Source organism: Lutra lutra, chromosome 1, assembly GCF_902655055.1.
Source record: "Lutra lutra chromosome 1, mLutLut1.2, whole genome shotgun sequence".
NCBI classification, from domain to species: domain Eukaryota; kingdom Metazoa; phylum Chordata; class Mammalia; order Carnivora; family Mustelidae; genus Lutra; species Lutra lutra.
In genome coordinates, this window is record NC_062278.1 from 128,267,011 (window position 1) to 128,293,874 (window position 26,864).

The 26,864-nt window shown below is 38.5% G+C and overlaps 1 protein-coding gene across 1 annotated transcript in view; it reads right to left on the reverse strand.

Moving 5' to 3' along the window:
- Positions 1-3,701: 3,701 nt before the first annotated feature.
- SLC35G2 (solute carrier family 35 member G2) overlaps positions 3,702-26,864 on the reverse strand; it is a 48,207-nt gene continuing 25,044 nt past the window's right edge. The window contains exon 2 of the mRNA XM_047736187.1: positions 3,702-7,038. Coding sequence (XP_047592143.1) covers positions 5,782-7,020 — 1,239 coding nt within the window. The 5' untranslated portion in view covers positions 7,021-7,038 and the 3' untranslated portion in view covers positions 3,702-5,781. The remainder of the gene's footprint in view (positions 7,039-26,864) is intronic.

The following is a 26,864-nucleotide window of genomic DNA, read 5'->3' on the forward strand; positions in this document are numbered from 1 at the left end:
CGTCGAGTGGCCGGGAGGTCGTAGGCGGATCCGCGCGGGCAGGAAACCCCCTCCCGGCACAATCCGATAGGTTCAGTCGCTCCCTTCTCTCCTATCCCTGAAGCGAAAGTTGTCTGCGCCGCGCTTGGATTGGGCCGGCCTGTCTGTCAATCAAGTGCTGTGCTGGGAGTGGAGCAAACTGAGGCTGTTCAGCAGTGAGCGAGGGAAAGGGTGAGAAGTGCTTGGCCTGACCTTATCGTTGCCGTTTTTGTCACTCCGGTTGCTGTGGCGAATTACTTTGGGCCTCCCTCCTCAGCGCCACATTAGAGACTACACAGCAGAAATTATTGCTTCCCGAGTTCCGCCCCAACGGTTCTGGGAGCTTCCTCCAGGTTTCTGCACCTGAAGTGGGTCTTGTCAACAGAAGGTTTTTAGGGGCAGAGAGAGAAAACGAAAAACAAACCAAAAGGCCTGGAAATGGGAACCTGAGAGAAAAAAAGTAAGATGTATGGTTAATTTGAGCCACAAACCGAAATAAGCTGAGTCTGAGGGTCTTCCCAGTACCGTGGTACGTGGATAACTTTCAGTCTCAGCTGCGGTAGCCATGCTGTGAGGAGGACAATGACCTTCGGTGTCAAGTGTGCCCATTCTTAGCGGCCCAGTCACAGCCACCTGCCAGGTCATCAGTAAGTTGGTTCTCCCCACGCCAGTACTGCAGCTCCCCACCTCAAACTGCTTCATGCCTTCTGAGCCATCTCTGTGGCTCCGCTCCGCTTAGGTGTCGCCTCAGGGAAGCCTGCTGAGATAGATACCTTTTGTGGAGCACAGGTATTTTCCCCAAACAAGCTGCTGAGTTTGTTCGTATCCCTACCTAGATGGTAAACTCATTACGTCAGGAACCATGTCAGTATTTTCCCTCACTGCTTACTACATAATAGATGATAAGTAAATATTGTTTAAGGCATTAATACATCTTCCTTTCCCTTCTTTAATCCTGGCCCTAGCTTAAAGTCCCAAGGGTCACACTTTTCTGCAATTAACTTCAAAATCATTCATTTGAGTTTTGATGTATGTGGTTTGGTTGCCATTATTGAGGGTCACAACATCAAGCACAAATCACCCTGAACCCCTTCCTGGCTTCAAGTTGGCTCTGGCAAGTAAATCATGAAACTCTGGGCAACAGCTATTGTATGTCTACATCCCATTATTAGCATCCAAAGTGAAATATGTAAGTGAACTTCAAATTTATTCTAATGGCCTAAATTCCTTTGTATATTTATCATGGCTACAGTGGACTGAGTTGTCCCCTCCTAGAATTCATATGTTGAAGCCCTGACCCCTAATGGGACTGTATTTGAAGATAGGGCCTTTAGGAGGTACCTAAGATTGACTGAGATAAGAGTGGGGCCCTAATCTTACAGGATTAGTGTTCCTATAAAAAGAGAGCGATTTTTCTCTATCTCCACCATGAGAGGACTGAGAAGGGGGCCATGTGCAAGCCTAGAAGAGAGCTCTCAACTGTAATTCACCAAACTGACATGCTTATGTGGGACTTCATCTTCTAGAACCAGGAGAAATTAAATTTCTGTTATTGGTATTTTGTTATTGGCAACTTGAGCTAATACAATAATTTTATTTGTTAATACATCTTATAAAGTTTATGGATTGAAATGCTATTATATTCATTTTTTTAAGCTGGAGAAATGATTGTCCAGAGGTGAAAACTGTTCCTCCAAAATCATACACCAAACTGTTAGCAAAACCTGGCTCAGTTCAATTCTGTGTACATATTTTTTTTTTTTTTTTTTTTTTTTTTTTTTTTTTTTTTAAAGATTTTATTTATTTATTTGACAGAGAGAGATCACAAGTAGACGGAGAGGAAGGCAGAGAGAGAGAGAGAGAGGGAAGCAGGCTTCTCACTGAGCAGAGAGCCCGATGCGGGACTCGATCCCAGGACCCTGAGATCATGACCTGAGCCGAAGACAGCGGCTTAACCCACTGAGCCACCCAGGCGCCCCTCTGTGTACATATTTAACATGTGATGGGTTGGAGGTGTTAATAAAAATACAACAGGTTCTTGCCATCAGGTACCTTATACCACTGCCATAAGTGGGGAAAATAAACCCAGAAAAATATGAAGTCATAAGTTTAGATTTTATTTTGTAAGGGAATATGTATTTTGAATGAACCAATGGTCTGAACAGACCCTTTACAAGATTTTGATCTAGATCTCTTAACTACTGTGTGCCACCTATTTAAGCAATAGAAGAAATGAGGGAAAGAACTTTCTTTTAAAAGGGTTTTTAGTTCTGTGTAAACATTTTAGTTTTACTTCTTTAAGTTTCCTTATCACCCATTCTTACCAGGAAATCTTTTAAAAAAGAAAGAAAGAAAAGAAAAGCTCAAAAAACATATGAAAAGGAGAAGGAATCGAAGAAAAAAAAAAAGAAACAGCAATGACACAAGAAAGCATTGGGTAGAAAGGTAGCTAAGCAAAAGTCATATATGAAATTGCAGGATGGTAACTTAGAAGGAATGGAGCACAAATTCTTATGGGGCGGGAGTTGTCCGAGAGACTTCCTTCCATACACCCTGTCTCCCCACTTCCAAATATAAACATGCACATGGCTTCTTCCTCTCTTTTAGCGGAACTCAGACCAAAAATGGGAATCACCCCTGCTAATTAGTGCTGAGTGGACGAGGGACTAGCCAGAATCAGGAAACAATATTATTTAGACCAAAACTTATGACCTATACTGGAAATGGGGCTTTGATAGGGATAGCTAATCTGTCTAGGATAAAAACATGCAGGCAGGATTTGGGAAGACAAGGAAGGGGAAAATGAGTCTCCATGTCTCAAGATCTTTCTCAGGAAACTTGATAGCTTATAGTTAGAAATGATTAGAGGATGATCTGGCTTAGCATCACTGCCAACCAGGACTGTTTAGAGCAACAACAACAAAAAAGCCCTACTTACTAATCAACAAGAAGTAACTGATCAAAAGCTTGATTGTGAAGTACAGAAATTAGTGGACCCTCGTAACTAAATTTAATTTCTGGACTGAGTAGTGTTATGCCTTTATGGGAATTAATTCAACGGAAATTTATTGAGTCCTCTCTGTGGTAGGCACTATAATAGGTGCTGGAAATCTAAAGATTCAGGCTTAACTAAAATGAGCTCAATCCAGTGTCAGAGAACAAGATTTAAATATGTTTATTATTAACATAGTTAATAAGCTATACATATGTACAGGGGGACATTAAACTACAGGGGAAGTTGTGTGGTCAGGCTAGTCAGGCAAATAAGTAGGCAAAGAAGAGATGGGTTCTCCGCATAGAGGAGCCTGCATTTAAAAAAAGGTATTACACAACTGAAAAGGTATTACACAATATTGCTGGAGCAGAAGATGACTAGAAAAGTAAGCAATAGCAGGTTATAGAAGTTAAGGATCTAAGTCTTTATCCTATAGTGATAAGAAGTCATCAGAGGGGTTTTCTTCAGCACTTTAAAATGTCATTCTGTTGGGGCACCTGGGTGGCTCAGTGGGTTAAAGCCTCTGCCTTCGGCTCAGGTCATGATCCCGGGGTCCTGGGATCGAGCCCCACATTGGGCTCTCTGCTCACGGGGAGCCTGCTTCCTCCTCTTTCTCTGCCTGCCTCTCTGCCTACTTGTGATCTCTGTCTGTCAAATTAAAAAAAAAAAAAAAAAAAACTTAAAATGTCATTCTGTTTATTTCTGGCCTCCAGTGTTTCTGATGAGAAGTTTTCCTGTATGTTTTCCTGTATGTCATATGTCCTTTTTTACTTGCTGCTTTTAAAGTTTTTGTTTCTTTACCTTTGTTTATCAGCAGTTACACTATGTTTCTAGGTGTGGTTTTCTTTCTATTTATGCTGCTTAGGGTTCAATTATTTCCCTGGGTCTGTGGATTACTGGTTCATGTTGTTGTTTCCTTTTATCAAATTTAGAAATCTTCTGGCCAATATTTCTTCAAATATTTTTTTCTGCCCCTTTCCTTCTCTCTCCTTTTCTGAGACTACATTTACACTTACGCTAGACTTCTTAGTCCTTAGTACAGGTCATTCCAGGCTCTGTTCATTTTTTTTTTCAAACCTTTTTCTTTCTGTCCTTCAATTTGGATAATTTCTTCAATTTGGATAGTTGAGAGCCAGTGTCTGGCAATTCCTGGAAAATCTGAACATTAACATCTTCCCAGAAGCACAGATACCCAATTAATGACTATGGGCTCTTTGGAGAAAGGTTTAGAGAAGGCAGAAATCATAAGATATTACAACAGAAAGAATCTAGTATTGGGTATTGATGGACTGAAAAAGCAAAAAGGGAGCACTGCGTTAGCCCAGAGACGGTGACTGTAACAGACCAGCTACCACTCTTAGAGCATGTGAAAAAGAGGGGTCAGAGTTGGACTGTAAGGTCTCAGAAGCTCAGAGGAATGACCCAGCTGAGCTATAGCTCAGATTCCAGAAAGGATGCTGTTTAGCTGGTCCTCCTCCTACTGAGAGGGATATGATGAGGCTGCTGGGGGATGGAGAAGTGCCAAAAGAAGCTCAAGGCTGAGATCAACTGCTGCTGTGGAGCAAAAGGCTATTGCTTATTGCTGGGGTAACAATGACAAATGCAAACAAATGGAAAGGAAGAAATCCTTTCTCCCCTTCTCCTGTCTTCTAGTCTCCCTCTAATGTCCTTTACTGATGGAACCTAATGAGACACCAGCCAGCATAGGAAAAATATAATATACAGCCTCTGAGCCATAGCATCACAGAGGTAAGTACAGAAGAGTGAATTTGAAGTTAAAATAGCTCAGTAATAATAACAATAGCCTAATAACTATATCAACATTTGTTGTCCTAAATTAGTAAAATTGCCCAAATTAGACCCAAATTAATGCTACTTTATATGCTTTTACAACTTTTATGCCTTTTGAAAAGAATTTCAAGTTACCATATTGTATCAATTTTCTGCTGTACCATGATTCCTGTTAGATCTTTTTTTCAAGGGTAAGGGAGTACCTTTACTACAGTTTATACAGCACTTGCTACAAAATCATAAACAAGGACAGTTTTGGAAAAGATCTGTAAAACTGAGGATAAATAGACCTTGCCCCAATGTTAAGTCTCCCACCATCAGGTACAAAATGGCACAGACTAAATAGAGCTGTCAAGAATCCAGTCTTCTCCCTACTTCCATTATCCTATGCATTACCTAATGTAGCCATAGCAAAGACCAATTTTCTGTTTGAAAGTAGGGCAACTACTATGGTCATTGAAAAACCACCTGTTTTCCTTTGTTCCCTCTTTCTTGCCTCAACTTAAGCTCTATTACTTAACCCAGTCACCTCTAGTTTCTAATGTAAGCTGATGACAAAATAGGAATTGTATTAAGATTTCACCTTACCGTGTACTTTTCACCAATGAAGATTTTTGGCTATCGAAGGATTTTTATTAAACATTTGTATAATATTGGGCATAAACATTTATTTTAGGGCCACAGAAGTTCCATCTGAAAGGGCTCATTTCCTCAAGTATTATGTTCTTCAGTGATGAGAGTTAACATTCTCCTACCACAATTACTTTTTGTTAATAACCATAGAAACACTGGATTTATGGTGTTTCACATATTTAATATTTGTTTTTTAACATATTAGACTAGAATAAATTTTCTACATCTGCCTATATTGATTTTATATACCACTCTGTCAATTATACAACACAAGACATTTATAGGTAAATATTAAAATGGCAGTGTACCTATTAATAACTGTTAACAAAATAATAATCCAGTGTTCATTTGATGGGAGAGTCTAGTATTTCCTGATAATCCTGCCTTCTTAAATTCCTCCAATAAAGCTTATAACCAGCAAGGACAAAAACACTAATCATAATGATTACCCCTCCAAAAACATCATACACACTAGGAAATATGTGTAACACTAGAAGCTGCAAGACCATAGCTACTACAATCTCCAGGTGTTGTACTGTGCTGACCAAAGCTGGATGGAATTTGTCCAAAGCATAATAAACTCCTAAGAATGCTGCAGTGGAACAGACACATATGGCAATGAGATAACTCCAGGTTTCTCCATCTAATGGGATGATGGGTTCTTGAAGAACAAACATAGTAGATATTCCCCAGATTGTCCCAGTCCAACCAAAGGTAAACAGTGCAGTCCACATGCTAATCTTCTCCTTAATAGATCTGTATACTATCATAGAAAGAGCAGTGGTCAGTCCGGCCATCACAGTCATAGTGTACCCAAAGGCTTCTTTCCAGGCATTTAACAAAGAATTGTCTTCATCGACAATGTTGGGGATCATGACAAAACAAACACCTAAGATGCTGCAAACAACTGTAGCCATGTCAACATAAGCCATTTTCTCATCTATAAGTAAGAAAGCCAGAATGGCACTGAAGACTGTGGTTGTGGCTCTCCACATAGTGGTCCCATTGCTGGGAGGAACTATTGAAAATGATGTATAAGCACAGGTGATAGAGATGACATTGCATACACCATAAAAGAAGAGTCGTAATCTGTATCCACTGGGTCCAAAGGGGGCCTCCTGGTAGTAACACACAACTAACACAGATAAGACCTGCAAGACAGAACGGATAAAAATCAGCTCTAGAGATGGAACTTTAGAACGATCAGAAACAAGCCTGGTGATCAGAGCTACACATCCATGAGCCAGAGCAGATCCAAATAGCACTATCCACATTTTTCTGGATTGAAAAATATTTTTTTCTGCAAAGCTCTGGAATTGTCCAGTATCATTAGTCATTGGGTCTTCTGTTGGCGGAGGTCGAGTATCCATGGTTCCAAAGAAAGTTCTTCCTTTTCTTTTCATTTCACTCAGCAGGCCTTTCTTTGGATTTTCTTCCATAAAATTTCCATAGTCTTCATTGATTTCTTCATATCCATCATCCCCAGGCTGGGGATAATGGGAAGTATATTTCACCATCACTGTGTTGGGATGTATTTTCACCCGCTTTTTAACTGGATATTTTTTGGAGGGAGAAGTATCCATTTCTTCAGATAATCAATTCTATTTAAGAAAAAAAAAAAGACAAGTGTACATATTCAGTTGAAATTTGGTTTTAATTTCTATTATAATATGTACCAATTTAATCATAGAGAGTAGAGGTTGTAAAAAACATACATTTTTCAGTCTCATCTTATGCTTGCCCCTATTTCTTGTTCGGCTTATTCTTTGTCTCACTCAGCTCTGTTACTTATCTTTACACCACAAACAACTGAGATTTTTCCTTCATCGTTTCATTCCTACCTGCTTCCCCACTCACACAATAAGAAAAACACAGAAAAGTAAATAACAACTTAGATAAAAACTTTACTTTTCATTGTGTCTTCTCTCTATAATATAAATTTTAAATAGGTAAGTCCAAAGTTTTTTGTATAATCACTTGTGTATAATATCACAATTAGCTCTGTAGTACAAATTATATTCTTTTTAACATTTATTCTGGACTCCTCATACATATTCATATATATATATATATCAAAATTAGAAAATACATAAAATGGATTTAGTGACAGTTATGCATTGTTGTTGTGTAATACCTTTCTGATAAGCAATTGGTCAATATATATTAAGATTTTAACTGAAACTACCCTTTAATTTAGCAATATCACTTCTAAGATTTTATACTGAAGATATTACTTATGTGTTTAAAAAAAGAAAAAATAATATGCTTTTACATATACTTATATAACATAAAGAAATTATGGAAAGATACAAAATAAACTAATAATTGTTAGGGTGGAACAGGGAATAAGAGTGGAAGAAAACATGCGATATACATTTTTGCATTTTTATTTTAGAATCACAATATTGTTCAAAAAATTAAATTACAAACTAGGGGCGCCTGGGTGGCTCAGTGGGTTAAAGCCTCTGCCTTCGGCTCAGGTCATGATCCCAGGGTCCTGGGATCGAGCCCCGCATCAGGCTCTCTGCTCAGCAGGGAACCTGCTTCCTTCTCTCTCTCTGCCTGCTTCTCTGCCTACTTGTGATCTCTGTCTGTCAAATAAATAAATAAAATCTTTTAAAAAAATTAAATTACAAACTAAAATAAAATGTTCATATATTAAGAAAAAGAGCATAGAAAAAACTGTAGAAAAAGATGCTTGAGTAGGAGGGTTCACTATAGCTTACCACAATGACCCTGCGTACAATGTAATGCTATGCTATACATCCATTAAAAATGATGATGCAGCTATGGTGAGTGCTGTGAAGTGTGTAAGCCTGACGATTCACAAAGCTGTCCCCTGGGGCTAATAATACATTATATGTTAATAAAAAAATGATGATTCAGATCTTTATTGACACAGAAATGTCCATGACGTTTTGTTAAGTGGGAAAAAAACTTGTACGGATTAAATAAGATAATGCATATAAAGAATTTGCCACAGTGCTGGCATATTGTGAACTCTCAGTAAATGTTAAGAAGAATTCAGCTTCCTCTCTTTCACCTTTCTTGAAACACTGGGTATCTTCCACATTGTTATTCTTTCTCCAAAACTTGTATTTTTTCACTCAGTCCTCTTTCCTGTTTGTTCCTTTTTTCTAAGAACAATTTCTTTGATTTCTCCCCTCCCCTATGAAGGAAAAAAAAAAAAAAAAGAGCAAACTTTTTGTTGTTGTTGTCCTTATGACATCCTCCCTGTCCTTGCCAAAAACTCAACAGTTCCAGGATCTTAAACCATGGTCTAGAAATCAAATCCTATTTTGTTCTTTGACACCATCTGTTGCATTACTCTTTACTCTTTTTTCTTCTAAATGACACTATCTTCAGGTGGAAGAAATAATTTTAAAAAAACACCACCTGTGCCTCCAAATTCTTCATTTTCCTAACCTGTACCTCCCCACTTGGCAGTTCTTCCTACATATTACTGTCAAGCTAATCTGATATTCTTTTATTCCAATTTGTATCAAATTGTGACTTCAGCCTCAGTAATCCCAAATTGAATAATCTTGGTCTTCCAAACAGATTTTCTTTCCCAAATTTAGAGTGATTTTCTCCATGATACCTCACTGAATTTATGTTTGCAATACCACCATTTCTCCAGTTCCCCTAAGCTAGAAATCAAGGAATACTCTGAATTATCCTTTCTGCTGTCACACTTCCATTTGGTCATCAATCATATTGTTCTTGTCTTTGAAATATTCCAGATTTTTCCTTCTCCAGTTCCATTTAACCTTTGTGATTCTGTATCATGTTATTGTGAATTCCTATTGCAACAGCAATTGGAACACCAATATTGCAACAGCATCTTAACTAGCCCCAATCCTTCTCCCTCAAAGTCCATCTATATTATACCACTATCTACTTTCATCTGTCTTTAAAAGATTCAAAAGAAATCAACTTCCCTTATGCTTTCCCCATTTAAGAACTTACAGTGATTTTCTCCTGGCTACCTCCCTGAATCTCAGCTCTTCTGCCTGGCTTTCCAGACCCTGCATCATCTAGCCCCTATCAGTCCTTAACATAAATATTGCCGTGATTAGTCCAGTGCCCTCCCTGACCTCACTCCCCACATGTACATGTCATTTCTCCAAGTCTTTATTCTTACTTATTTCCTCTGCTCCAGCTTTCTAAATACTGCTCATCTTTTAATGAGGACTAGTCCAGATTTTGTCTTTTAGAAGCAAGACTTCCCTGTCCACTCTAGCCTCTTATTTTCTTTTCTTCCTTGTCTAACATCTGCAGTAGTTTCTTCTAATTTTTGTAATCTAATCGTTTTTTAAAATTTTTTTGAAGATTTTACTTACCATTTTACAGAGGGAGCGAAAGAGAGCACAAGCAGATAGAGGGGGAGGGGAGAGGGAGTAGCAGGCTCCCTGTTGGGCAGAAAGCCCAACGTGGGGCTTAATCCCAGGGCCCTGGGATCGGGACCTGAGCCAAAGGCAGACGCTTAACCAACTGAGCTACCCAGGCACCCCGAATCATTTTATTATTTAGTATCTCAGCTCAGTACAGTGTCGTCTGTAGTCATTGTACCCAAATTTACTATGTTAAATCTCCTTTCCTTGCTAGTCAGCATCTTGCTGACATCTTTGTTAGAACCTGTAACTTCTCATGGGCTGTCTATTGTTAAAATTTTGTCTTACATCCATTCAAAGCTTTCCCATTTCCCATCACAGGCCAGATTTGTAGCTCCAGGGACATGGATAGGGAGAGGATGTGGTCTGCCATTTTAATCCTCTCATTCCCTCCCTTTGGAGTCTTCAGGAGGGCATTGAAATCTGCCTTTAGGAGACCTCCTCCACCTCCCTATTCTAAGCTCCAGCTCCCCTGGTGTATTGGCACAGGGAAGAAGAAAAAGGAAAAGGATACATGTTTTATATTGGCTGCTGTTGTGTGATGGTTTTTTGATGTATAAATTTGGCTGGGTTGAACTATATTCCCCAGTTATTTAATCAAACATTAATATAGGTGTTGCTGTGGAGGCATTTTGCAGTTGTGATAAAAGTCCTTAATCGGGGGCATCTGTGTGGCTCAGTTGGTTAAGCCTCCAACTCTTGATTGTGGCTCAAATCGAGATCTCAGGGTCATGAGATTGAGCCCCACATCCAGCTCTATACTGGGTGTGGACCCTGCTTGAGATTCTTTTTCCTGCTCCCTCTGCCCCACCCCCTCACCCCCACACCACTCAGGCATGCTCCCCACCCCCCCAAAAAAAAGTCCCTAATCAGTTGGCTTTAAGTTCATCAAAAGTCTATTCTGTATGGGCCTGGCCTGATTGGGTAAGCCCTTTAAAAGAGGGCTTAGGCCTTACTTGAGCTTGGAGATTACAAACAGTTGATGCCCTTGGAGTTCTAGCCTGCGCATGATATTTTCCTTACTGCCTGTGGACAACAAGCTTCAGCCTGTGCTCATGGAGTTCCAACATGCCCTTGATCTTCTTTTCCTGATTGCCTACCCTAAACACCTCAGACTGTTTTATCCAGCCCCAGAGGTATATTAGCCAATTCCTTGTAATAAATCTCTTACTGGTTCTGGGCCTTAGGTTGAACGCTGACTCTGATAAACACATTGGAATTAATTCCTTCATTATTGTCTTTTGTTTCTCTGTTAACTCTGATAGGTCACTGATACTCTCTAGGTTGTAGGTATCTAAATGCAGGCTACTTGGGTAAATTTTGTAGGGCCTCCCCAGTGTATAAGTCCCTGATGTGAGAATGCCTCCTACTCTAGGGCTTATGGCCAACAAATTTTTGCTGCTTAGTCCTCTTCCCTGGTGGACCTCTCTTTTGGGCAGGCAGGCACCAACAGTATTCACTTGGTCCCAGGAAACTCCCATATCCTTACCACTCTAGTGAGTGTATGGACCATTTGCTGCTGTCCCCTTTTCTCTAATTTTATTTCTGTTTTTCAGGCAAGCAAAGGGCAAATTAGAATGTGCTGTCTAAACGGACTTCCAAATGGAGAATGAGAAGACACACTCAATCATTGCACATAAGTATCTGGTAACCTTCACACTCAGCTAGAAGGGGGGACTTGCCTCTCCCTTCTCCCATAAGGAAAAAGCGTAACATTTTTCTTAAACCAAAGACCTGTAACAGATAATATGATCCCTGTGACAGATTGTATTTTCCAAAGAGAACCACAAGTCTAGTACCTCCCGTACTTCCATGTTTTGGATTTTTTAAAATGTGAATTTAACATTATTAATTAATTTAAAATTATTAATTAATTTATTAATTAATATTATTAATTAATTTATTAATTAATATTATTAATTAATTTAACATTATTATCTCTATTATTAAATAGAGAGGTAGAGCCTATATCCCCTCCCATTAAAAGTAGGAAGACTAGGGATACCTGAGTGGCTCAGTGAGTTAAAGCCTCTGCCTTCAGCTCAGGTCATGATCCCAGAGTCCTAGGATCGAGGCCCACATCAGGCTCTCTGTTCAGTGGGGAGCCTACTTCCCCCTCTCCCTCTCCCTCTGCCTCCCTCTCTGCCTACTTGTGATCTCTCTCTCTGTCAAATAAATAAATAAAATCTTTAAAAAAAAAAAAAGTTGTTCTGACCAAGGTGCCAGCACTACTTCTCCTTCATCACAGAGAGAAAGGGTCTGAACTAATCGCACAGCTTCAAGCTCCTCTAACAAAGGTTTATGTTCGAAGGTTCCCTCCAAGGCAGAAGGGTACATTTCAGTTGTGTAGAACAACTCAGCTGAGTAGAAGGAATATGAAACAACAGGACAAGAGGACCAGCCTGCCTGGCTGCAAATGTACCAACCTGAAATGCTCAACACAAATGGATTAAAAGGACACAAAATTTGGTATCTACTTGAACAAGGGTACAATTCAGTGTGGCAAGCCTGAAACCAATATTTTTGTCCAAAAGAGGCACTGTTTCCTAAGCTACATTCTATAACATAAGGCCCACAATCAGTTCTCTGCTAAGGCTGAGAAAATTAACACTGACTAGCCTACTGACTTGGTAGGAATCCTTGGGACAATCCCCTCATGATACCTAAAGCAAATGCTACTTGATAAAGTACCAGAATGATTCCTATAGTGGTAAAAAGTCTTAGCTGTAGGGGCACCTGGATGGATCAGTTAGTTAAGCATCTGTCTTCAGCTCAGATCATGATCTGGGGGTCCTGGGATTGAGCCTTATGTCAGGCTCCCCACTCACTGGGGAGTCTGCTTGTCCTCTCCTTCTGCTCCTCCTCCTACTGTGGTTCTCTCTGTCTCTCTGACAAATAAATAAATAAAATCTTTTTTTTTAAAGCCTTAACTATAAATCTGGCTACTACAATTTGATTATAATATAGTGGTTTAAATGTAAGTACTAATGTGATACTTAAAACTTATAAATAAAATTGGCTTTCAAATAAATATAAAGAACTGATAGGTTACTACATTATACCAGAAAAGCCTAGCTCTAAGATACCTTATTACCCCAATTTGCTTGGACAGTCTTGTCCTTGAGTTAAAATGAAAAGACTACACCTAATTGATCACCTAAGAGGGATGATACAACAACCACCTTTCCAGGATATCGTGAGACATCAGGACATGAAAAGGTTCTGTACTGTTAAATAAAGCTCCTGAGACCTGCTGAGAGAAGCCATTCTTCCCTCCAAGTTGATGAAAAGGGACCCACATTCTGACACTCCAAAGGCTATCAGCATGATTCTACCCATCCTTAGGCCTAACCCTGGATGGTATGACCCTTAACACTCCTCTTCGAATAGGGATTCTTCTCTCTTCCCCACTGCAGCTCCTAAAGATCAGGAGGGACTAGAGGCAGCATTTAAGTTTGCTTGTACGTTATTAATACTCTTTGAGCCTGTATATTTGGGTAAAGGTACACTGCTTTAGAGGAAAAAGAACTTGCTTCTAAATTCCCACCTCTCAAACTAGAAAATTACTTCTTAACTAGTAGAGTTTGAAAGACAAGAATATTGATAATAAGTGAGAAATAAGAGTAAAAGTTAAAGGACATGCCCTTTCTTGTATCAGACACATTTAGGAAGTGAAGAATTTATCATGAGGAATTAAATGTTTACTTTCTTAGAAGTTATGATAATATTCATGTTGCATGTAAATGGCAAGTAATCAAAATGAACTGAGTATATAATCAAATCATGAAACTGAACAGTTGATGAAGATAAAAGAGGGCTACAGGAAAAGTTAATGGTACAAGACTTAAATCAAATACTCAGATTAGGGGCACGTGGGTGGCTCAGTGGGTTGAGGCCTCTGCCTTCAGCTCCGGTCGTGATCTCGGGGTCCTGGAATGGAGCCCCACGTCAGGCTCTCTGCTCGGTGGGGAGCCTGCTTCCTCCCTCTCTCTCTGCTTGCCTCTCTGCCTACTTGTGACTTCTGTCTGTCAAATAAATAAATGAAATCTTCAAAAAAAAAAAAAAACAAATACTCAGATTATATAGGAACCCCTCATAGGCAAATTTGATAGAAGAATAAATAATAAAAGAGGAGACATATAGTCTGTAGTCTCCTACGGTAAACCAACAGAATATACCTCTATAAAAATATAAAATGAAATTTCAGAGCAAATTCTGGACAGAATCAGTATTACTTAGGACATATGTACCATATATAATGGCAGAACTTTCAATAAAAATTATCACTTAAAAAAATTATCATTTATAGTGCATCAGATTATTGCTTGACAGAGTCCGTTTACATCTCTCTCAGAAAAAAAGTATAAGGCAAAAATAGTCATTTCCCCTTTTGTAACACTTAGATTAAAGCATACTTGCAATGAACTATCAGAAAGAGACTAAGAAAACAAAGAAGAACTTGATTTAGCTAGACACTATTTTGACACTATATTGGCAATATTTTCAGCACTCTAAGCTAAACGATCAGAAATAGGATAAAAAGTAAGAATAGGAAATCAAATACAATAAAGAAAGGCAAAACAAATAGCTCTAAAACCCAGTGAAAACAGAAGGAAAGATGGAAGAAAATAATGGCAATACCATCAATAGCCAGGCATATTGATATTTACATTTTACAGATAATGTGCTAAGCACTAAATATGGGTCAACTCAGATTTGTGAGGAAATGAAGCCTTAGGAGGTTTAGGAATAGGAGAGCATTGGGGAGGGATAGAACATTAAATTTGGAGAAAACTAATGGCCTACCTGACTTTTAGCTGAAAGAACTTAAACGGAGATAAAAGAAGGTATTCATTCTAGGAAACTAATTTGATAGACATTATTAAACACTCTACGTGAAGGGCACAGGTAGGTAGTGTGGAGCAGGTCAGTAGGTTCTATTGTTGAAAAGAATTTGTTCCAGGGTGTCATCTAGAACTTTGTCACACAGTACCCCAAATTAGTCTCTCCTCCCTACTCTTCTTTCCTTTCCACTTCCCAGTCCCCTCCCTCTTTCCCTACTTCATCTTCTCAAATTTACTCCCATCCCCTACAGGAGTCCTGTCTAACATTCTAGCCCAGGAGTAGCTACCACTTATTCATGCAAATGATCTCACAAAAAACATTTATTTCATTGCCTTAAATGAAGCATTATCACTGTCAGAATCACATTCTGCTTTTAGAATAGACAAAATATTTTCATTTTCCTGAAATCATAAGTTCTCTGACAGGTAATAGTGGTGATGATGACAAAATACCTGTATAGAAAGGAGAAAAATCTCAATCACATGTCCACTCCTGCCACTGAGAATCTCACCCTAAAACCTAGCTTCCTGCCATCCAAACTAATTATACACATTTTCACTCCTCTGGGCCTTTTCCCGTGCCACTAGGTACTCAGCCTCTGCCTCCTCTTGTCATTTTATTCTCTTTGTATATGACAATGTTAAGTTTTAGAAAGTAGTGGTTGCTAGGTTGCCTGGGTGGCTCAGTTGGTTAACTGTACAACTCTTGGTTTCAGCTCAGGCTTAGATCATGATCTCAGGGTTGTGAGATGAGCCCTGTGTCTCTCTCTGTCTAAAAAAAAAAGTAGTGGTTCCTCCAGCATGTGTTTGGTGGGGCAGGGGTTGGGAGTACAGGAAAACAACCTATGTGCCTCAACAGATGAGTGGATTTTAAAAAATGTGGTATATTCATACAACCATTACTCAGCTATAAAAACAAATGAAGTTCCAATCTATTCTACAACACGAACAAACCTTGAAGACATTATGCTAATTAAATAAACCAGACACAAAAGGACAGCTATTGTATAATTCCATTTAAATTAGGTATTTAGAATAGGCAAATTCATAAAAGAGGAAATAGATTAGAAGTTACCAGGTGCTAGGAGGAGACGGAATGGGGAATCATGCTCAATAGTTTTAGAGTTTCTGTTTGGGGTAAGGAAAATGGTTTAGAAATAGTACTGATGGTTATACAACATTGTGAATGTAATTAATGGCATTGAATTATACACTTAAACAAGACTAATATGGTAATTTTTGTGTTATGCATATTTCACCACAAGTTCTAAGTTTTAAAAAGCAGGTGCAGGGGGCCAGAGTTGTGGTTTTTTCTCCTATGTGGCTTGGGGGAGAACGGGAGGAAATGCTAGGCACTGGTATTTTTTAAAACCTTGCTAGTAAGCCTAATGTACAGTTTTCTTGTGCAAGAACCCCCTAATAGATTATCTAAGGGCCCTTCTGACTTTAAGATTTAACAATTCCATGTGCTGCTACATGACTGAAGAAGACAGAGTAGCACAGGGCTGGAAATTTAAAACAAAACAAAACAAAATGAATACTGAAGCCAGACTGCCTAGATTCGAATCTTAACTACAGAACTTATTAAATATGTGACTTTGGGCAACTTGTGTAACTTCTTTGCCTATTTCCTCCTCTGTAAAATTATGACAATGATAATATATATATATATATATATATATATATATATATATATAATATGTATATAATTCTGCCTCATAATATAATATATATAATATATAATATATAATTCTACTATATATATATATGTAATATAATTCTACTTCATAAGGTAGAAAGAGACTACTAAAACAGTTAATACAGGAGTGTCTGGGTGGCTCAGTTGGTTGGGTGTCCGACTCTTGGTTTCAGCTTGGTTCATGATCTCAGGGTTGTGGGATCAAGCCCCACATCAGGCTCCATGCTCAGCACAGGATCTGCTTGAGATTCTCTGTCTCTCCCTTTCTATCTGCCCCTCCCCCTACTGGCTGTCTCTCTCTCTCTCTCTCTCTCTCTCAAATAAATAAATTAAATCTCTACAAATAAATAAAAAATTAAATCAATTAATACAAAACATTTAATATCTGGCATCTAGCAAGTGTGCAATATATTTTAGTTTTTCTTTCACATCATTCTATCTGTCTGAAATGACCTGGCCCTCCCCCTTTTTGTCCTTTTCACTCCGTTGATTTGTGCTTTAGTGGTTTGCTCAAGCATTACTTCCTCCTTTGCAGTCTTCCTTGGCCTCTCCCATCTCTGTGCCCGCACTGTCCCTGAATTCATTTGTTTACATCCTGTCTTTCCCACCAGATGGTATACTTCTTTCTTTTTTAAAGATTTTATTTATTCCTTTGTCACAGAGAGATATTACAAGTAGGCAGAGAGGCAGGTGGGGGGGGGCAGGCTCCCCGCTGAGCAGAGAGCCCGATGTGGGGCTCGATCCCAGGTGCCCCTAGATGGCATATCTTGATAGCAGACTTTCTCACCATTTTATCCCCAGCCCCTAACACAGTACCTCAAACATATTGGCACTCAATAAATGTTTGCGGATAAAATGAAATGGATTTCAAAACCAAGAGGGAGACATGGAAAAGAATATGGAATGATGTCAAGACTAGTGACATCTTGGGGATGCCTGGGTGACTCAGTTGGTTAAGCATCTGCCTTCAGCTCAGGTCATTATCCTGGGGTCCTGGGATCGAGTCCCACTTCAGGGTCCCTGCTTAGTGGGGAGCCTGCTTCTCCCTCTGCCTGCTGCTCCCCCTGCTTGTACTCTTGCTCACTCGCTCACTCTCTCTGACAAATCAATCAATTAATTAATTTTTTAGACAAAGACTATTGACATCTTAAATAGCAAAAGCAAACTTGAGAAAGGAGAACAAAGCTGGAGGTGTCATGCTGCCTGATTCCAAACTGTACTACAAAACTATAGTAATCAAGAGTGTGGTCCTAGCACAAAAACAGACCCATAGATCCATGGAATAGAATAGAGATCCCCCAAATAAACCCAAACATATGTATCAATTAATCTATGTCAAAGAATGCAAGGATATACAATGGGGGAAAGACCATTTCTTCAATAAATGGTGATGGGGAAATTGGACAGCTATATGCAAAAGAATGAAACTGGACTACTTTCTTACATCATACACAAAAACAAATTCAAAATGGATTAATGACTTGCATGTAAGACCAAAAACCAAAAACTCCTAGAAGAAACCATAGGTAGTGAGCTCTTTGTCATTCGTCTTAGCAATATTTGGGGGGTACAGTCTCCTCAGGCAATGGCAACAGAAACTAAAATAAACAAAGGGGATTACATCAAGCTAAAAAGCATTTGCGAGGAAAGCATTAATAAAACAAAATGGCAAACTTCTGGTGCAGAGATGATATTTGCAAATCGTACATTCAATAAGGAGTTAAAAATCCAAAATACATAAAGAATTTACACAACTTAATATGAAAAAAAAACAACCAGACTAAAAAATGGGTAGAGGACTTGAATTGGCATTTTTCCAAAGAAGACATACAGATGGCCAACTGGCATTTTGTGTTTGTGAACAAAACATTTTTGTGTTTGTGAAATGCAAATCAAAAACACAATGAGATACCACCTCACACCACCCATACACATTCAGATTGGCTATTATCAAGAAGGCAAAAAATAACAATTATTGGGGAGGATGTGGAGAATAGAGAACCCTCTAATACTGTTGGTAGGAATGAAAATTGGTGTAGCCACTACGGAAAACAGTATAGAGATTCCTCAAAAAATTAAAAACATAACTACCATATGATCCAGCAATCCCACTTCTGGGTATTTATTTGAAGGAACAAAAATACCAATCTGAAGAGATATGCATCCCTAATTCATTGCAGCTATGTACAATAGCCAAGAAATGGAAACTACCTAAGTGTCCATTGATGGATGAATGGATATAAATATATATATTATATATATAATATATATAAGAGTATGATTCAGCCATTAAAAAAGAATGCTATCTTACCATTTGTGACAACATAGACGGACCTAGAGGGTATCACGTTAAGTGAAATAAATCAGAGAAAGACAAATACTGTATGATTTCATTTATATATGGAATCTAAAGAACAAAACAAATTAAAACAGAAACAGGCTCATAAGATACAAACTGTTGGCTCCCAGAGAGGGGAGGGGTTGGGGGTGGCAAAATAGGTGAGGGGTATTAAGAGGTACAAACTTCCAGATATAAAATAATTCATGAGGATAAAGAATACAGCATAGTGGATATAGTCAATAATATTGTAATAACTTTGCATGGGGACAGATGTAACTAGACTTGTGAGGGTCAAACCAGTATGGCGTATACATGAAACTAATATGTGTGTGTGTGTCAATTATAATTATATAATTATAATTATATAATTATAATTGTGTGTCAATTATACCTCAATAAAAAAGAAGAAGAAAAAAGAATACTGACATTTCTACAGGGTCTTATAGGCCCAGATATCCACATATCCCTCTCTTAGTATCTGCTCAGTCATCAGTAGTCTTAAGTAACTGAAAGCCTTGTGTACAGAACTTTCCATATTTTCTGCCTTTACCTTCTTTATTAGTTAAGAGTTCTCCAGAGAAAAAGAATCAATAGGATGGGCATATACAGGCAACCTCAGAGAAATTGAGGGCTCAGTTCCAGACTGCCACAATAAAGCAAATATCGATATAAAACAAGTCGAATAATTTTTTGTTTTTCCAGTGTGTATAAAAGTTATGTTTACTCTGTACTGTAGTCTAGTAAGTGTGTAATAGCGTTATGTCTTTTAAAATGTACATACTTTAATGTTAAAATATTTTATTGTCAAAAAATTCTAATCATCATCTGAGCTTTAAGCAAGTCATAATCTTTTTACTGATAGAGGGTTTTGTCTAGATGTTGATGGCTGTTGATAGATCAGATGGTGGTTGTTAACATTTGCAGTGGCTGGGACAATTTCTTAAAATAGGACAACAATGAAGTTTGCCACATCAGTTGACTCTTCCTTTCACAAATGATTTCTCTGTAGCATGTGATGCAGTTTGATAACCATTTTATCCACAGTAGAACTTCTTTCAAAATTGAGCCAAGGGACACCTGGGTGGCTCAGTTAAGTGTCTGCCTTCAGCTCAGGTCATGATCCTGGGATCTAGCCCCACGTGGGGCTCCCTGGTCAGTGGGGAGTCTGCTTCTCCCTCTGCCTGCTGCTCCCCCTGCTCTGTCAAATAAATAAATAAAATCTAAAAAAAAAAAAAAAAACTTAAAAAAAAACTGGAGTCAATCCCATCAAACCCTACCACTGTTTTATCAGCTAAGTTTATATAATACTCTAAATCCTTTGCTGCCATTTCAACAACCTTCACAACATCTTCACCAGGAGTAGATGCCATTTCAAGAAACCATTCCTTTGCTCATCTGTCGAAGCAACTCCTCATTCATTAGTTTTATGATGAGATTGCAGCAATTCCATTGCATCTTTAGGTTCCACTTCTATTCTAATTCTAGTTCTCTTGCTATTTCTACACATTTGCAGTTAACTTCCTCCACTAAAGTCTTGAATCCCTCAAAGTCATCCATAGGGATTAGAATCAACTTCCTCCAAACTCCTGTAAATGTTGTTATTTTGACCTCTTCCCATGAATCACAAATTTTCTTTTTTCTTTTCTTTTCTTTCTTTCTTTTTCTTTTTTTTTTTTTTTTTTTTTTTTTTTTTTTTTTGGACAGAAAGAGAGAGATCACAAGTAGGCAAAGAGGCAGGCAGAGAGGGGGAAGCAGGCTCCCAGCTCAGCAGAGAGCCTGATGTGGGGCTTGATCCCAGGACCCTGAGATCATGACCTGAGCCGAAGGCAGAGGCTTAACCCACTGAGCCACCCAGACACCCCTAATTGCAAATGTACTTACTGGCACCTAAAATGGCAAATCTTAGGGGCCTGGGTGGCTCAGTCAATTAAGCATCTGCCTTCAGCTCAGGTCATGGTCCCAGGATCCTGGGATCAAGCCTTTCATCCGGATTCCTGCTTAGTGGGGTGCCTGCTTCTCCCTCTCCTTTCCACTTGTACTCTCTCTCTCTCGCCATCTCTGGTTCTCTCTCTCACACAAATAAATAAATAAATTTTTTTTAAAATAAATAAATAGGGTGCCTGGGTGGCTCAGGGGGTTAAAGCCTCTGCCTTTATTTAGCTCAGGTCATGATCCCCGGGTCCTGGATCAAGCCCCGCATTGGGCTCCCTGCTCAGCAGGAAGTCTGCTTCTCCCTCTCCCACTCCCCCTGCTTGTATTCCCTCCCTTGCTGCTATTTTTAATAAATAGATAATAAAATGGCAAATCTTTTCCAAAGCATTTCAACTTACTTGCCCAGAGAAATCACTTATGTATGTTACCTATAGCCTTATGAAATATATTTCTTTATTTTTTAATTTTTTTTTAATTTATTTGAGAGAGAGCACTAGTGGGGAGAGGAGCAGAAGGAGAGAGCGAAGCATACTCCCCACTGAGCAGGGAGCCCTATGCAGACTCGATTCCACAACCCTCAGATCATGACCTGAGCTGAAGGCAGACACTTAACCAACAGAGCCACCCAGGTGCTGCTTGAAATGTATTTCTTAAATAGTAAGACTTGAAAGTTGAAATTACTCCTTGATCCATGAGCTTCATAATGGATGTTGTGTTAGCAGGAAGAAAACAAGATTAATCTTATACATGTTCATCAGAGCTCTGGGATGACTAGGTACATTGTCAATGAGCAGTACTATTTTGAAAGGAATCTTTTTTTCTGAGCAGTAACTTTCAATATTGGGCTTAAAATGTTCTGGAAACCGGAGGCGCCTGGGTGGCTCAGTGGGTTAAAGCCTCTGCCTTCAGCTCAGGTCATGATCCCAGGGTCCTGGGATCGAGCCCTGCATCGAGCTCTCTGCTCAGCAGGGAGCCTGCTTCCTCCTCTCTCTCTCTCTGCCTGCCTCTCTGCTTACTTGTGATGTCTGTCAAATAAATAAATAAAATCTTTAAAAAAAAATGTTCTGGAAACCATGTTGTAAATAGATACATTGTTGTCCAGTCTTTGCTGTTTCATTTAGAGAACAAAGGCCAAGTAAATTTAGCATAATACTTAATGGCTCTAGGTTTTGGAGATGGTAAATGAGCTTTGGCTTCAACAGCTGCATTGACTCCTAAAAAGAGGATGACTCTGTCTGTCCTTTGACGCTCTGAAGCCAGGCATTGACTTCTCCTCTCTAGCTATGAAAGTCCTAGATGGAATCTTCTTCCAAGAGAAGGCTGTTTTTATTTACAATGAAAACCTGTTGTCTAGTGCAGTTGCCTTCATTAAGATCTTCTGTATCTCTTGCTATGACAGCACTTGCTGCTTCATCTTGCACTTTGATATTATGGAGACAGCTTCTTTCCTTAAACTTCGTGAACCAACCTCTGATAGTTTCAAGATTTTCTTTTGAAAATAGCTTCCTCACCTCTCTCAGCTTTCAAAGAATTGAGGAGAGTCAGGGCTTTGCTCTGGATAGGCTTTGGCTTAAGGGAATGTTATGACTGCTTTGATCTTCTATCCAGACCATTAAATGTTCTCCGTATCAGCAATAAGGCTGTCTTGCCTTGTTACCATTTGTGTGTTCCCTGGAGTATCTCTTTTAATTTAAGAACTTTTCCTCTGCATTCACCATTTGGGTAACTTTTTGGCACAGGGGGCCTAGCTTATAACCTATCTTGGCTCTCGGCAGGCTTTTCTCATTAAGCTTAATCACTTATAGCCTTTAATTTAAAGTAAGAGACATGTGACTCCTCCTTTCACATGAACACTTACAGGCCATTGTTGGGTTATTAATTAGTCTAATTTTAATATTGTATCTCAGGGAATAAGGAGGTCTGAGGAGAGAGAGAGAGATAGGGGAGCAGCTAGTCAATGGAGCAGTTGGAACCCATACAACATTTATTGATCAAGTTTGCCATCTTATATGGACATGGTTTATAAAACAGTTACAATAGGGTGCCTGAGTGGCTCAGTGGGTTAAGCCTCTGCCTTCAGCTCAGGTCATGATCTCAGGGTCCTGGGATTGAGCCCTGCGATGGGCTCTCTGCTTGGCAGGGAGCCTGCTTTCCCCCCTCTCTCTCTGCCTGCCTCTCTGCCTACTTGTGACCTCTGTCTGTCAAATAAATAAATAAAACCTTTAAAAAAAAAACAGTTACAATAGTAACATCAAAATCTCTGATCACCATTAACAATATATCAATAATGAAAAAGTCTGAAATATTATGAAAATTACCAAAATGTGACACAGAAAGGAAGTGAGGAAATGTTGTGAGAAAAATGACACTAATAGGCACAAGGTTGCCACAAACCCTCAATTAGTAAAAAATGCACTATCTGTGAAGCGCACTAAAGCGATGTGCAATAAATGAAGTATGCCTACATACACATACAGAAATTTATTTTAAGGAGTTGATTCATGTGATTGTGGTGCCTGACAAAACCAATATCTTCAGGGTAGGCCACCAGTCTGGAAACCCAGGAAGAGTTACAGTTCAAGATCAAATAGTCTGAATTCCCTTCTTCTCAGTGGATATTAGCTTTTCTGTTGAGGCCTTCAACTGATTTGATGAGGCCCACCCACATTATGGAAAGCAATCCACTTTACTCAATTTCAAGGTTTTAAATCTAAATCTCATCCAAAGACCCCCTCACAGAAACATGTAGAGTAGTAGTCCTCAACCAGCCAAGCTGACACGTAAAATGAATTCTCACAGCCTCATCCTCTGCTTGTCCTCCACATGCACAAAAGTTCTGGCTTTTTCAAAGTATAGGAAACTCTTTCAAAAATGTCATGGGTTTTTACATATGCTATTCCTTCTTCATGGAATACTCTTTTCCTGCTTTTTCACCTCATAAATTCCTGCTCATTCTTCAAGGCTCAGATTAAATATCACCTTCTCTGGAAAACTTCCCTAGGCCTACCTCTTACCTCCATTTGAGTTAGATGCCCACCCTCATTCTTTCATTATACCTTCAATCATAGAATTTATTGCTTTGAGCTATAACTGTGTTTTTGTCTTTCCCTCCCACTAAACCTTTGAGAGTTTTCACCCCACAGGTATTAAAATTAGGTATTACCAATTTTTATATCTTCAGCACCTAGCACAGTGCTTGGCATGAGATAGGTGTTCAGTACGTGCTTGTTGAATGAATGAATGATCTTTTTAATGAAGCAAATTTTGTTAAGAACAAAATTAAGTAATATATATAAACGAATTTAAGTGGCTCAAATAACTCAAGTAAGGAAGCTTATCCACTAAAACACTTTAAAGTCCTTAATAATATTTCAAGAATAATAAAAAATGATAGTGTGCAGTTTGACTATTTAGAGAATTTTCTTATTTAGCATCTCTACCTCTGGCTCTATTTCTGCTGATAGGTCTCCCATATTTCTTTTAATATTAAATTTCTCAGGAATAACTGGAGGTGTTCCTTAAGTAATGTGTATCTCCTTTTCTTAATTAAACCATTGTCAATCAAAGAGAAAGGGTGCTGGAGATACATGTCTCAGCATTACCAGGCTGAACTTAGTTGCTATGTACCTACTTCCCAGTGCACACCTCACAACTTGGACATGTCAGGTGACTCCCACCATCACAAAGTCACAGAAGTCCCTTATTAAGCTTCCCTGGTCACCTGCTCTGAACAAGCTTCTGCCTCAGGAGCTATTTACCATGATCCAATCACTACATAAAAAAAATTATTTTTTGTGTATTCCTAGTACAAAAGCAATACAGTTTTATTATAGAAAATTCAGAAATATGGGAAAGCAAACAGATAAAATAAAAACCATTCATAATTCTACCAGCCAGAGATAACTACTGATCCTTCCAAGCCTTTTTCTATTTGTGAATATTTTTTTCCAAAAAATGGCATCAAACACCATATCCCAGTTTATAACTTCCCTATTCTATTTATCAATACATTGCAAATATTTTTCCATGTCACTAAATTTTCTATAACATCATTTTTAATGGCTAGTTAATAAGGGCTTTGAACACAATAAGTCACTCATTAGCTTTCTGAGAGCTGAAAGGCAAATGGGATGACCAGCTGCCACTGATCCTTTGTGCAGGGATAGATCCATTACCATCATGGGAAAACCCACATATGTGAAAATGAACAGATAAAAAGTTTGAAGTTTTCCCACTGAATATAAATGAAGAAATGGTTTTTGGTGGCCAAGGGAAAATAAATTGTAAAACAAAAAACAAAAACAGAAACAAATAGATAAATCGTCTATTCATATTTGTCTCTTTGTTCTCCATTCAGAACATCATCTATGGAAAGAAACTAGCTGAGACTAAAACTAAAATAAAGTGCATCTTCATTCATATTTTGCATGTTTATTTAGGATCTATACACTGGTTTTGAAAGGATTTCAGGCAACCATTCAATTAGAGTTAAAGGAAAAATGAAACCACAGGAAATATCAGGCATAAATGCTTCCATGCACCTGGGACATACTCTTTTGGATTGTTTGGCTCTAGATTCTCTAATTATGATGAAAGCTATATTTATTTAGCCCCATCTCTGTGCCAGGCAGGTACTAAGAACTTTGTTTCCTCATTTAAAGGTAGAAAACAACTCTGTACAGTAGGTATTATAATCTCCATTTTACATGTGAGGAAATAGGTTCTGAGAGTTTGCGTGACTTGCCAGTTAGTGAGTGACATAACCAGTTGATGGTATGGGCAAAATTCAGATCCATCTCTGCCTTCCCAAGCCCTTTCTTCTACACTGCAAATTAATCATCCATGGTAGGCAGAATAATACCCCCCAAACATCCCCACCAAAATATCCACATCCTAATTCCCAGAAACTGTCAATATTATTACCTTATATGACTAAGGGGAATTAAAGTTGCAAATGGAATTAAGCTTCAAATCAACTGACCGTAAAATAGGGAGACTTTCCTAGATTATCTGATTGGGCCTAATGTAACAAATGATTAAAAGTGGAAGACAGAGACAGAAAAGTCAGAGGAGATGTGACCACAGAAGCAAGGTTAGAGTGATGCAATGTGAGAACTCAGCCTGCTGTTGCTAGTATTGAAGACAGAAGGGGATCATAAACCCAGGAATGTGGACAGCCTCTGAAAGGCAAGGAAATGGATCCTCTCCTAGAGTCTGCAGAAAACAATACACAACAACACCATATGATATCTGTACTGGACCTCTGACTGACAGAACTGTAAATTGTAATATTCCTATTGTTTTAATCCATCAATTTTCTGGTAATTTATTATAGCATCCATCATTCTCACACACCATCATTCTGTGAATGTCTAAAGATCAGATTTGTATTCTCAGAAGACCCACATGCTTAGTACATATATGGACAAAAGAATTGCCTACATGTAAAACCATGAGTTTTCTTAGAAAATAATTTTTTATCTTCTTAAGATCTAGAAAAGTGTTGGGTAAGACTACAAAGTTCTAGGTCAAGTGACATGGACAAGATTATTTTTGCCTAAGATAGAAACTACTTACTGGCTTGCTTTCTCCCTGAAATACTGTCTGAAATGTCTGCCTTTAAGAACCACATCCTCATGGATCATCTAGAAAAAAGTGAATTATAAAATATCTCTTAATGGCTGAGCTAACTGGCCTGATGGATATAGTTTTTAAATATTGAATCAGTACTTTGGTTGGATGCCATCAAACAGGGTTTTGGATTAATAACCAATACTGGGCAACAAATTTAACCAATTTTGGAGGCAGCAGATCTGAATTTTAATTCTGTCTCTATTTTCTACCTGTGCATACATCACTTAGCCTTTCTAAACCATCTGTAAGATTGGCTGATATTACCAACTTGAAAATGTTATTAACAAGGATTTAATGAAACTATAGATCAAAAGTACATAGCAGGTGCTCAATAAATACTAGCTTGTTTGCTTCCTATTGGTCAAATATTGTGGAGATTTTGACATTAGCATAGAAGAAAGACTTATTTTCCTCTGCTGTTTCTATAGCAAGAAGGTTATTATATACAGTTTATGAATTGCTAGATTAGGAATTTTTTAAAGGAAAAAAAAATGCATTCAAGGAAGTATGCCTGGAGGCCCAATTTGAAATCTGCTCCTCCAGCCCATCTAAAGGTTTTAGAAACTTCTGATTTCTTGTATAT